Below are 11,782 nucleotides of genomic sequence, written 5' to 3' on the forward strand. Positions count from 1 at the left end.
AGCCCCAAGCCATGCTTTAACCTACAATTACGAAACGTTGTACACATGTGTACCTTGTCAGGTCTTACAAAAAGTCTCTTGGAGCCATGGTCGAAACCCCACAGGAAGACGGCCATTTTAGATTGAAGTTCAGATTTTGACCCCATTTTTTGCCGTTTACAGCCTCCGTATTTGATCGAACTCCTCCTAGGGATTTCGATTGATCGGCTTCAAACTCGGTCAGTCTGCTCATAAGGCATGTCCCATCTAAAGTTATCAAAACGGTGAGTTTTTGAGAATGCTGAAGGGGGGTTAGCAGGGGTCAAAGTTCACCTACTCCCCATAAAAAATAAACTGCTATATCTCCTACACAGAAACTCACAGAGGCACCAAAGTTTCTCTGATTGATCATCATCGGGTCCTACAATACCCTATGGTCGAATGATGACATCACTTAGGCCACGCCCCCTGAGAAAAGGAAGTGTCATGTTTTACTCTGAATGGTCGCTATCTGACCCCTTTGACCTCATCAACATGAAACTGTGCCCAGACACAGAAGACATGTTGGTGTGTTGAGGATTCCAACCCCGACCAGCTTCGATGGAGCAGCTGGGCGTGGCGGCGTGGCGAAGTCACCTGTAACGCCATCGCCATACGTTTGGCTCTCAATTCCACATTTTTGGGCGCAGCTGCTCCAAACTCACAAGGATGGATCTTCATCCACTCCCCGACAGGAATCCATCACAATATTTGTAGGGTGTGGCCTAATTTCTCTATAGCGCCCCCTAGAAAATTTTAAATGATCAGCCCCAAGCCATGCTTTAACCTACAATTACGAAACTTTGTACACGTGTGTACCATGTCAGGACTTAAAAAAAGTCTCTTGGAGCCATGGTCTAAACCCCAGAGGAAGTCGGCCATTTTTGATTGAAGTTCAGATTTTCATCCCATTTTTGCCGTTTATAAACCATTTCAGTAATTCGCCACTTGGGGTCAGTATTGCTCCACAAATGAAACAGCAGATAAACAGGATGAAGAACAATATCAGTATTTCGCCAGTAGGTGTCAGTGTTCCTCCACCAATGACAAACAGATCCACGGGCGGATGGGCGTGAAAACTTTGTGAGAGCGTTGCCATGAAATTTCTAAAAGGATAGAAATGTCTCAGATAATTTTTGTTGAATTAAATCATGCAGTAAATGTAGCGTTTTCTTACTTCTTACAAACCATTTCAGTAATTCGCCACTCTGAGTAAGTATTACTCCAACAATGAAATAGAGTGCTTTAGAAACACAGCTGAAGATGATGAAAAATGACGAACTGTAGTACTTCGCCATGTGCATATGATCGGCTGTAAATGACACGTGGATCATCCGACTGACGACAAATTGGATACGTATGACCTTTGTTGACCTCTAAAGAGAACAACAGCATTGAAATATATTTTGACTCCACTGCGCGTCCTACATTAATCCGCCAGCTATATTTCCTCGCTAAACCAATGAATCTGCACTACATTTTTTGCATCGTCAAGGAGCGCCTCCGAACGCATCAGTGCGTACCGCCTGGTGGACGGGCGCGGAAACTGCGCAACAACTTCTGTGTTAGCACGTGGGCAGCGTTGATGGAAACTGAGCAACAGCTTCCGCGGTGCGGGCGGAGGAGCTGAAAACTGCGTGAGAGCTTCTGTGGTGGCTGGCGTGAGGCGGCGGTTGCTCGTACCCCGCGGTGGCAATAGGCCGGAGCGGCGCTTGGCTGCGAGGGCCGTTCGAGGCTGCTTGCAGCTTTAATTTTTTTTCCTTTTTCTTTTTGGCACTCAGGCTGGCAAAGGAGCTGAAGGAGAGGCATTCGGACTTCCCCGACGTCACTTCAGGGGCGTACGTCATCGAAGTCATCAGCCGAACTCCAGCTGAGGCGTGAGTGCTCCATTTTCTCAGGAGAAACTTTAAAGATGTTTTTCGTCGGACCACTTCATTTACAAGTCGCACAGTTACTCCCTCGGTTGCTGCCAGACATTATAAAAAGTGGGTGGGAAAAATATTTGGTGTTCAGAAAAATTTCTGAGCGACCAGATGAAACCAAGTTGCAGACTTCCAACTAAGACATGAGCCGAGGATGTTTGATTTCTGGTCGTTCTGGGTTTATTCTGTAGTCCTGCTGAAACTTTCATCATTTCATACTTGACTTTTTCTTGTTAATGATCCTGCTGAGTTGAAATGTCACATAAAAGTTTTTTGTGAAAGCAGTAAATGTACATATTTCTCATGCAGAGACAGTATTCCCTCTGACAAAGATATGAGTTGAACCTTTCAGCACAATTTTAGAAATTCAAATTTGTCCGTGCACATTTGGTAGAATAGTGAGGTTAAGAGTATCAATAGCAACATTTAGGTCTCTCAATGAAGGTTCATTTTGATCTATATCCTACTGAAATCTTTTTTTAGTTCAGTTTCTGTGCTACGATTGGATGTAAAACATCAACAGACCTGTTGACTCCAATCTAAATCGATTTTTTTCTGGATTGTTGTGCGGCGTAAATGAGAGTTGAATTGAACACTTCTCGTTGACCTTCCTCTACCCTCGTGTGTAGTGTGCGTATTTGGTTTGAACCAGTCAGGTTGAGGCAAAGAAGATCGCCTGTTTCAACTCAACATGTGATTTCTCTGAGGCAGAGCTGGCCTGAAGGAGGGGGACGTCATCATCAGCATCAACGGGGATCCCGTCACCTCGGCCACCGATGTCAGCAACGCCATAAAGCGGGACGACAAGCTGCGGACGGTGGTGAGGCGGGGAAACGAGGACGTCATCCTAACCATCATCCCCGAGGAGATTGACCCTTGACCTCTCGGCTAGCAGGGCAGCCAATCAGCGTGAGAGCTGAAGCAGTCAACCAATCGTGAGCTGGCTCTCAGAGCTTCTCGACCAATCATGAACACTTTGAATGAAACGAGCATCCACTGGAGGGTGTGTTTGAGGCTGCGGCTGTCGAACTTCTTTTTTTCTCTAAATCACTTCTCCCGCTCTGAGAGGCTCATTACTCCTCAGACTGAAGCTTCACAATGTCATGTTAGCCATTTCACTAATCTCCATTTACCTTCCGTCATCTCTCATCTCCTATATTCTAACACCTGTTGTACAGAGAGGTTACTGCAGGTCACCGTAGTTCACCGTGTATTGTATGTTCATGTTCATGAGGGGATATTTTTGTTAAAGTGTTTTCTCTTTGTGTTTGATGACAGAGCTGTCAAAAAGGAGAATAAAATTATTTTTGAAAAAAAAAAAAACAGTTTTCGCAGCATTCTGATTTCAGCGATTTACTGGTAAAGGTGTGTAAAAATGCAGAGCACAGATTTAGCTGGTTCCTGGCAGACAGCTGGTTTTCACAAAATGTTCAATCGCTGAATAATATGGCTTATGTAATATGTCCTCAAAGGCCTTATAGATTATTGAGTTTTTAAAAATTATTTAGCAAAATGATTTTTCCATTTGGGGCTGCACAGTAGCGCAGTGGGTAGCACTGTTGTCTTGCAGTAAGAAGGTCCTGGGTTTGATTCCCAGCCTGGGTTTTTCTGCATGGAGTTTGCATGTTCTCCTTGTGCATGCATGGGTTTATGATGTGTTGTTTTTTGTTTTCCATATTTTCCTGTTGTCAGACAGGTTAGGTTTAAGTGTGTTCTTGATTTTATAGGTCCGGATGTAATCACACCCAGGTGTTGCTAGTGAAACTCAACTCGGTTTTTCATAAATATCACGACTAAACAAGGGAGGCAGTCACTTCTTAATTAAATGATGTTGGTTTGGATTACTTTTTATTCCTTGAATGAATATACAATTAACTACTTTATGCATTAACTGTTATCTTTGAAATGTCATGATCCAAAACATAGACAAGTGACAACAAAAAAGCAAAACCTGTTTATATTTCTGACTGCAAATCCTTGTAAGGCATTAGTTTTTACTCATTTCTAATGCTGAAGAAACAATTTTCTAAAACGAATTAAAGAAATTCTTCAACTGAAGAGAAAAATCTCTGCAACATCACACATCATGCGAGTCCCTTTGCTCCTCAACCACTGGCCGTTCTACCGAAACCGCACCAATTATGAACAAGTACTGTTATTTTGAATCATTAATTTCCGTTGTGTTGAAAGTTTTCTGCACAACACAGACGCTGCTCCATTAGTATTAAAGACATTTTATTTGCGATTCACATCAGTACAGTTTAACTCCACAATTTATAAATTGGCTTAATAGCTTACGCACATGTACAGTATTTAAAACATTTAAAATGTGATCATTAAAATAAGTTACATCATCAGCGGCCACTCCTGTAAGATCGGGAGAATGCGCCAGCTCAAACAGGTCCGACCAACAAATTAGTTTTCAATTCATATTTCAGGAAGTTTAGTCCTCTCGGCTGTTCTTCTGACTTATGGATGACTCGGTTCTTCGACCGAGCAAGATGACGATTCTGCGACCTTCAAAGTGAAAAGAGATGCTTTCAGTGGAAAGACAACCCCTCTGCTGGTGTTACGTCTCAATCAGCTGTGCTGGAAAACTTGCATTACATCACAATCTGTTGCAGATTTCTCTGCGCTCTGTCACAACAGCTGAGTTCATTCTTTATTACAGTTTATTTTGGACTGATTTTAGTCATAAACACTGAGGCATAATGAGTGTTATTGCATTGTTTTCAGACACTATGGCCCTGTCAAAAAGAGCTGTCAGGATACTCAACCATAACATAGTGTCTCACTGACTTCCCCTTAAACTGGCAGCAAGACAGTAAAGCAGAAACTCCATATTCGACTGGAGAGCAAACGCTTTACCATTTAGTGTCTAGTTTTGACAGTTCAAGTGTTACAGTTTTACATGTTAAAGGTGTTATCTCCCTGTTAACTCTTGACACCGATGTCTGGTTTAATACAAGCGCTGTAAGGCCTCCAGTTACATAATGAGTGATTGTACCAGCTGGTCTGAGCTCAGTCAGCAGCTGGAGTTGGGTGGATGTGATCCGAAGGCCCAGTCGGAGCGGTTCCTCCCGGCGGCCCGCTCACAGCGCCGTGGTTCAGAGCCGCCATCAGCAGGGCCTTTTCCAGCTTCTGCTCCAGGGCGTCCAGCCGGCGGTCCATGTGCTCCTTCAGCCTCCGCTCCATCTCCTCTAGGCGGCGCTCCATGACCGAGTCCAACTCACTGCGGAATAAAAGTTTGGAGGAGGCGGTCACATACGCATCCCACTAATGAATCGAACCGATCCAATCTAAATTAGACCTACAAGTTGAAATGCGTACAAATATTCAACAAAATATCTTAATAAGTGGTGTTGACATTTCCAAACAGCATCTTTAACTCAACGAGGCTCGTTAGTGGTTATGATTGAGTGTAAGATCATCAGCTAAAATTATTTTACAGAGGTACAAGGTATTCAGTCACGTCATCACTTCAATGAGGCCTGGAGGAGGATTCAAACTCATTCGCTGGGATGTTTGGGAACCGCTGCGGATCAACCAGTCCGTGAACTGGAAACTGCTTGAGCACCAGTGTCACTGTCCACCTTCATCTTAATCCATCATCAAAAGCTACATGGTTGAAATTTGGACGCAACTGGGTGTTCCAACAGAACACAAGCTGATTTCAGTGGATGAAACTGACTAACATTAAGATGTGGGAATACTCTCTCAGAAGGCCCAATCTAAACACAATTTTAAAATTCTGGTAGGAAAGCATCAAGTTTGAACCAGCTCTATCAATCCAGCCTCGAAAAGCAGGCAAAGATCCAAACAGAATTGAAACCTGAAGCTTTCTGATGGTAACAAGGTGCAACTTGCTGAGAGCCATTCCAGCAAACATCAGTGGCGATGTGCTGCATACACTCAAGTCACTGTGGATAATTCAGAGACTTTGTAAAAATCAGAAAACAAAACAAAACAAATTAAGCTTGTGTTTTTAAGGACATTGTAATTGTTTAATTACTCCGGCCTGGTAATGGACCATTTCAAATAAATTTAAAAAGCCCTTCATTAACAAGCCACTTATTCCCATTATGTGCTGATGAGAAGCGGCTCTTGGTATGCAATAAAACTTAATGACTTGGACGAGTTTTCGGCACACATAGCCCTCAGTGTCTGTGTCCAAATGAAAAACAAGACTCTCCTCAAAACACAGGAGCGGATCCTGCAAAAACAGCAGCTTTATGTCTAACAGCAGTTCATAGAAACAGTCCAATTGGCATCAACAAATAAAATACTTGCAGTCAATGAATACTAATCTAAACATCTGAACTCAAGCGCTTAAATTATTGATCAGCTTTAGTTTGTTATCCTGACGAGGGAAGACGTACCGTTGAGCTGCGTTTCTCTCCTCAACATGGAGTCAGACCCAGCTGACCTTCTCTCCCAGCCCTCTCCGCTTGGACAAAGAGCCTCATTTATTCAGCCGCGGTTTTTGATGCAGTGTCAGAGAACAATTCTTATGTTTCAAATCAAACCAGCGTGAGCCGGAAGACTGATGCGCTAACAGCTCTGAGTCAGTTTGGTGCTGTTTCGCAAGATATTTGCGATTCACACGTCCAGCAAAGCTCCTAAATCTACTCTGTTGTGTGTTGGTTTCCCGCAAACCAGCCACTTCTGATCAAACCCGAATTCTTCTGTCATGTAGTTTCCTGGTTAAATGCATATTCAGTTTCAGGTCTAACCAGGAAGCAGACTGCAGAGAGAACCAAAGTAAAACCAAACGGTTGGCTTGTGAAAGAAACTGGCTTCCGTTTTGTCTTGGAGCATGAGTGGCTGCAAAACCCAAGTGCTTTGTGTTCCTACGGAACTTCCTGTTCAATCGAGTACGAAGGGGCCAGAAAACATGTCGCTTCATCTCCCACAGAAAATTTCTCGTTTCATCACAGAAAAGTAGGTTTGGATAAAACAGAGAAAATACTTTCCCAAACAGACTCACGTGGCACTTAAATACGGATAAAAAAAATTAATAAAATCATTCAGTAGATTGAATTGCAAAAACATGTCAAGGTAGAAGAACATTAGCTATGACTTTGAGAAGCAATGATTCTTTGGAGGAGTTGTGAGGTCATTTGAAAACTTGAAGTCCATAATTTTTGGTCCAACAGCTCACCACAGATGAAAGGGAATCGGTTAGGACATTTGGAACAACCTAAGAATAATTTTGGCTCAATCTAGCCTCAAAGTGGACCATACTGGCAAAATACAGCCGATGTGCAGAACATACAGTCAAATGTCTTCTGGAGAAAAGTTTGATGTTCAAACGGGACAAAGACTGAGCTGTTTGGTCAAGGTGGCAAAAGATATGCTTTGAGGAGTCGAGACGAGGCTTTAAAAGGACACTGTATCGACCATAAAGCATAGTGGTGGTGGCATCATGCTGTAGGGCTTGGCTGCCAGTGGTATTTATACCTTGCACAAAGTGTATAATAAAATGATAAATTAGGAGGATGTTCTCCAGATGAACAGAAACAAAACTAGAGTTTTTATCTTTGAAAACAAGGAGGGCTGATCTAGAATCAAGGCAGAGCTTCAGTTATTGCAGCTAGAAACTAGCGGCCAAGCCCAAAATCTGGGTTTAGCGAAGGACTCAGACCTGAACCTTCAAAGACACATAAACACAATTACAAAGTTAGCCTTCTATCACCTGAAGATGATTGCAAAAGATGGAGACCTGCAGACAGGAGAGAACTCTCTAAACTCCACCTACCAGGTGCCACTCCTCATCTTCTTCTCCCTCTCAAGTGCTGCCTCGGTATTATCCAGGCGAAGCTGTGTCACCTGTCCACACACACTCTGGAGCATGGGCAGAAGCTCGGGGCTCAGCGCCTGCCCATGACTCTGCCCTTTCAGGAAGTGTGAAAACATTTCCTCCAGCTGGGTGTGGTTCACTGGCTCCCCATTGTCACTGCTCGCTGCAAATGAAAGACAGATTTTATCAACAACGGTGTTGGAAATAAAAGGCCTCGGCGATGAAACCCTTTGGCCACAAGGTGTCACTGGAGAACAGAAACGAGACAAGTTACAGAAACAATAACTTAAATTCATAATAACTGGTTTAACAGTAAAAACAAAACAAAACAAAAAAAAAAACACCACACAACATTTTCCAGTTTTTTGCATCGTGATTGATTGTCCATCATCACGGTTTTATTCATACCCTTTGTCCTGACTCTTTGGACAATAGCCCAGTTTCTAGGTAATGATTATTCTGATTTTTGTTCATATAATTATGTTTTCAGTGAAGCTGCAGTAGCTACTGAAAAGGAGAAGGTTCAAGACGGAGTGAAGCTGAATATGTAGAAGGTTGCAGTGACAGAGGTAGATGGCGGGGATAGGACCTGGTACCTTGTGTGTGCATAATAATCAATCAATCAATCAATCAATCAATCAATCAATCAATCAATCAACCCTAGGTACACCCTGGACAGGTCGCCAGTCTGTTGCAGGTGCATAGTAATACATTCTGCAATTGTGTTCCAATCATTTACTGATAATTTGAAATAAGCCAGAAAAACAAGTGATACTTACTGGTATTATTGGAGCTGATGTCAGAGAGTGAAAGATCTGGGGAAGTCGAGCCCTCTGACATCCCTCCGTTGTGAGACGGAGTCAGGTCTGCAGACCTGATGGGCTCTGGAGGCTTGAAACAGATTAAAAGACAGATTTAAAAGTTATTACTCAAAGAATTGAAACAGTTGACAAAAATCTAGCTGAAAACAGAGCTCAGGTACTTTCACAGTTTATTAGTTTCTTCTAAAAAACCCCAAAAAACTTACAATTTAGCTTCGCTTAGGTTCAAATTGAGGCAAGAGCAAAAAACATTATCAATGGGTCTGTGAGGTTTTTTTAAACTTTGCTATCCTCATAATGGCTGCATTCATAACAGCTTTGTTTACTCCACATGAACTGAACTCGGAGCAGGAACTCCGGCTCGTTTGAGGAGGTGTGAAAGCATAATCGAACACTGAAGGGGACCAAAAGCAAGCTCCGGTCCAACTAAAATCCTAGGTCTCGGTTCAATTAAAGAGCCTTCTACTGCAGTTTGAATGTGTATGAGAATGCCAAGCAGACTGGAAACCGCTTCAAAAGCAAGAAGCGGACTATAGCGCAGGGCATTTTGGGTAAATACAACCAAAACAAACGCACAAATCTAGCTCTAGGGAGACAAACGGTTGGTGGTTCTTTTGTGAAAGACAAAACAGAAATCCTACAACTGCTAAAATCTGACGCCACTCTATTTTTGAATACATTTTGTGAAGAAAGAAGTTGCACTCATGTCTTCTTCTGAGGTTTCTGTGTCATTTCCTTCATTAGTTAATGGTGCAGCACCACCACAGGTGAAGAGGTGGACAGATTTTTCAATTAGTCAGGATTGTTTGGCACAGTCTGGTGTGAAAGCGAACCGCAGCAGGTGAAAATGTAACAAATGTGACAACTTTCACCCCCAATCAAACTGAGTCTACTGGACTATCCAGTGTAATATAAGCGTGACTGTTTCAATATCAGTAACACGGTGACTGCTGTTCTGATTTAGCCCCTGCTACAGCCACAGTATCCCCTCAGACTCTGTGGGGGAGATAATTGTGATACCGTGGCATCAGCAGGATGAGGGGGACTCCTGGCAGTCGCTGCAGACATTCCAATTCCTCCGGCCAACGCAGAGAAAGCTCCACCACCCATCAGGAGAGGCAGGAAGCCACCCAAAGAGCCTGTCTGATTCTAGGGAAAAAAAAACAAAAACAAAACAAAATATTCCAATTTGAAATAGAAAATGTATCCGCGCCTGCAAAGCTTTTAGGTAGTTTAAAATGTTTTCTTCCCACCTTCTGCTGGAACTGCACCATGTCCAGGAGGTTCTGCGCACCTGGGGACAAGCTAGTTCCCATCTCTTCCACTAGATTCTGCACCTGCTGCAGATCTATCCCGGGGCCGCGGGTCGGAGCGGGATGCAGTTCCTGCAGGCGCAGCACGACGCGACGAATCAGAACGCTGCTTCTGCCCGCCAAAGAGAGCAACTGAGAGGAAGCAGAACCGAATTGTACCAAATCACGCTGAATGTAAATATAAATGTACGAAGCTTTTTTTTTTTTCAGTTTATGTCTCACCTTCACTTCACATGCTGAGGATGGACAGTCAAGCACGAGCTGTTTCCTGTAGAAAGGACCTCTTTCTAGACTGTGAGAAACAAATAAAAGCACCTGATCTCACACTTGGCAAATTTACTATTTCAGTGTACATTTTATTGCCTGTCAAATACGCACACAGATTTTACAATGTGGCAATATGAAAGAATTACAAACACAAACTTTCACAAACAAACGATGCAACAATACAGAGTCGGTTAAAGAATGTGTAGACAGAAGAGCAAAACCTGAAATCCTCCTATAAAGATCTGCATACTTAAAAAGCTGCTCACTCTGCCTGCTGTTAGTCTACAGTAAGTTTCGTACCTATCTGACTGAATGCTCTCATCCTTCAGACCCCGCACCGTCCCACAGTACTCCTCCTGTTGGTTGTAAACCTCCATGGTTCGAGCCTCGCTGACCACCATCAGGCTCCTGACAGCAACGGAGGAGGCTGAGCGGCAGCTGAGAGTCAGGACACAAGGCGAGCCTTCCTCCACCTGCTCCAACAGCACCGGAGCAACACTGCAGGGCACACAGCATTGATTACTGTCCTCACTAATCAACGGTCAGTAAATCATAGAAGTTAAAAGTTAAGACAGGAAAAAAAAAAATCTCACTCATCGGTTTCTTTGTCAGAATAACTGAGATCTTCTTCATCATCTTCTCTGTTGCTCAGATGAACAGGAAGCAAGATGTCAGCCAGCTGATGACCCTCAGTCTGACAGACCCAGCCAGCTCCACTTTTCACGCCAATGTCCACCATGGTGCTGCAGCTGGAGTTGTTACCTTCAAGGCAATAAGACAAAACAGACAGATCAGGGTGGTACGTTAGTGCTTCTATGTTTTGAAAAGCCGAAATCAAATTTCTATTAATGGAGACATTAATTATTACCAAGATAACCAGGGCTGGCGATGGGGGAAACTGGTATGGTTCTTCCGAGGTGCCGACCATGCAACACCCAAAGTCCAAATATTTATGCACTTAATAGTATTTTAGGATGTGTGTTTTTAGGAGATCACATACTTAGAACCATGGAGGAACTTCAACCAAGTTAGGCTCCACTGAGGACAGTGTTGAGATGATTTAAAGTTTGTTCTAACATTTAGAAATGTTAACTTTAAGCTCTCGATAAAAACAACCATGGTTTGTAATCAGATCAATACATTATTCTCTATGGGTATGCCTGTTATTGTCCGATCGAAAAATTATCTAAATATCAGCCGGACAAAAAGACAATAAAGCCGTTGCTTAGGAAAACGCCAGCGGAGTTCCTAATAAATGTGTTTTAATCACTAAAATAAATGTAAAAATGTCAGCAACAAAAAAAAGTTGATACAATATGTTCTAGTCATAGAAGAAGGCTTCTTAGTATTTGGAATTTTACACCGGTCTATAGATTTCAACCAGCACTAAATCAGATTATTTTTGTAGAAAAAGTCATCCTCCCACATGTAGCTGCTAACATCAACAACATTTTACCGTAAAAACGGCCGCTGGTCGCCGCTCCTCTGGTCCTCTTACTGTTTCATTCTCCTCGCGTCTTCACGCACATTTAACAAACGTGACTGGACCGCCGGCTCGAGGTGAAACGACGACTGAATGAAACAAAAATAAAAATAAAATAATCAGACCTGCTTCTTCGAACGCTTTGGTGACGTAGCGAC

The 11,782-nt window shown here is 43.0% G+C and overlaps 2 protein-coding genes across 3 annotated transcripts in view; one reads left to right on the forward strand and one right to left on the reverse strand.

The window, feature by feature from the left end:
• Positions 1-3,987, forward strand: part of htra1b (HtrA serine peptidase 1b) — a 38,390-nt gene extending 34,403 nt beyond the window's left edge. Inside the window, exons 9-10 of the mRNA XM_055042476.1 lie at positions 1,800-1,895; positions 2,652-3,987. Of these exons, the coding sequence (XP_054898451.1) occupies positions 1,800-1,895; positions 2,652-2,820 (265 nt within the window). The 3' untranslated portion in view covers positions 2,821-3,987. The remainder of the gene's footprint in view (positions 1-1,799; positions 1,896-2,651) is intronic.
• A 171-nt stretch (positions 3,988-4,158) lies between these two features.
• Positions 4,159-11,778, reverse strand: cunh10orf88 (chromosome unknown C10orf88 homolog). 2 transcript variants are annotated; one of them, XM_055042479.1, is made up of 10 exons: positions 11,598-11,778; positions 10,735-10,903; positions 10,442-10,639; positions 10,097-10,166; positions 9,815-10,006; positions 9,582-9,710; positions 8,520-8,631; positions 7,699-7,903; positions 4,948-5,172; positions 4,159-4,457 (listed from the first exon to the last, which is right to left on the reverse strand). In XM_055042479.1, exons 2-9 carry the CDS (start codon positions 10,878-10,880, stop codon positions 4,962-4,964), a joined length of 1,263 nt encoding a protein of 420 aa, XP_054898454.1. In that variant the 5' UTR covers positions 10,881-10,903; positions 11,598-11,778; the 3' UTR covers positions 4,159-4,457; positions 4,948-4,961. The 2 variants fall into 2 exon arrangements, with proteins under 2 accessions (XP_054898454.1, XP_054898452.1); XM_055042477.1 differs by having other exon boundaries at positions 4,159-5,172.
• Positions 11,779-11,782: the final 4 nt, after the last annotated feature.

The sequence above is a fragment of the Poeciliopsis prolifica genome, unplaced genomic scaffold, assembly GCF_027474105.1.
Source record: "Poeciliopsis prolifica strain line A6 unplaced genomic scaffold, Auburn_PproV2 SCAFFOLD018, whole genome shotgun sequence".
Lineage (NCBI taxonomy): Eukaryota > Metazoa > Chordata > Actinopteri > Cyprinodontiformes > Poeciliidae > Poeciliopsis > Poeciliopsis prolifica.

Excerpts from the sequence above, each read along its gene's own strand:
- cunh10orf88 (XM_055042479.1), bottom strand. The coding sequence starts at position 10,880 with ATGGTGGACATTGGCGTGAAAAGTGGAGCTGGCTGGGTCTGTCAGACT. Across the intron at positions 10,007-10,096 it reads CCTCAGCATGTGAAGTGAAG|TTGCTCTCTTTGGCGGGCAG; the intron begins GTGAGACATAAA and ends GCTTCCTCTCAG. Across the intron at positions 9,711-9,814 it reads TGGTGCAGTTCCAGCAGAAG|AATCAGACAGGCTCTTTGGG; the intron begins GTGGGAAGAAAA and ends TTTTTTCCCTAG.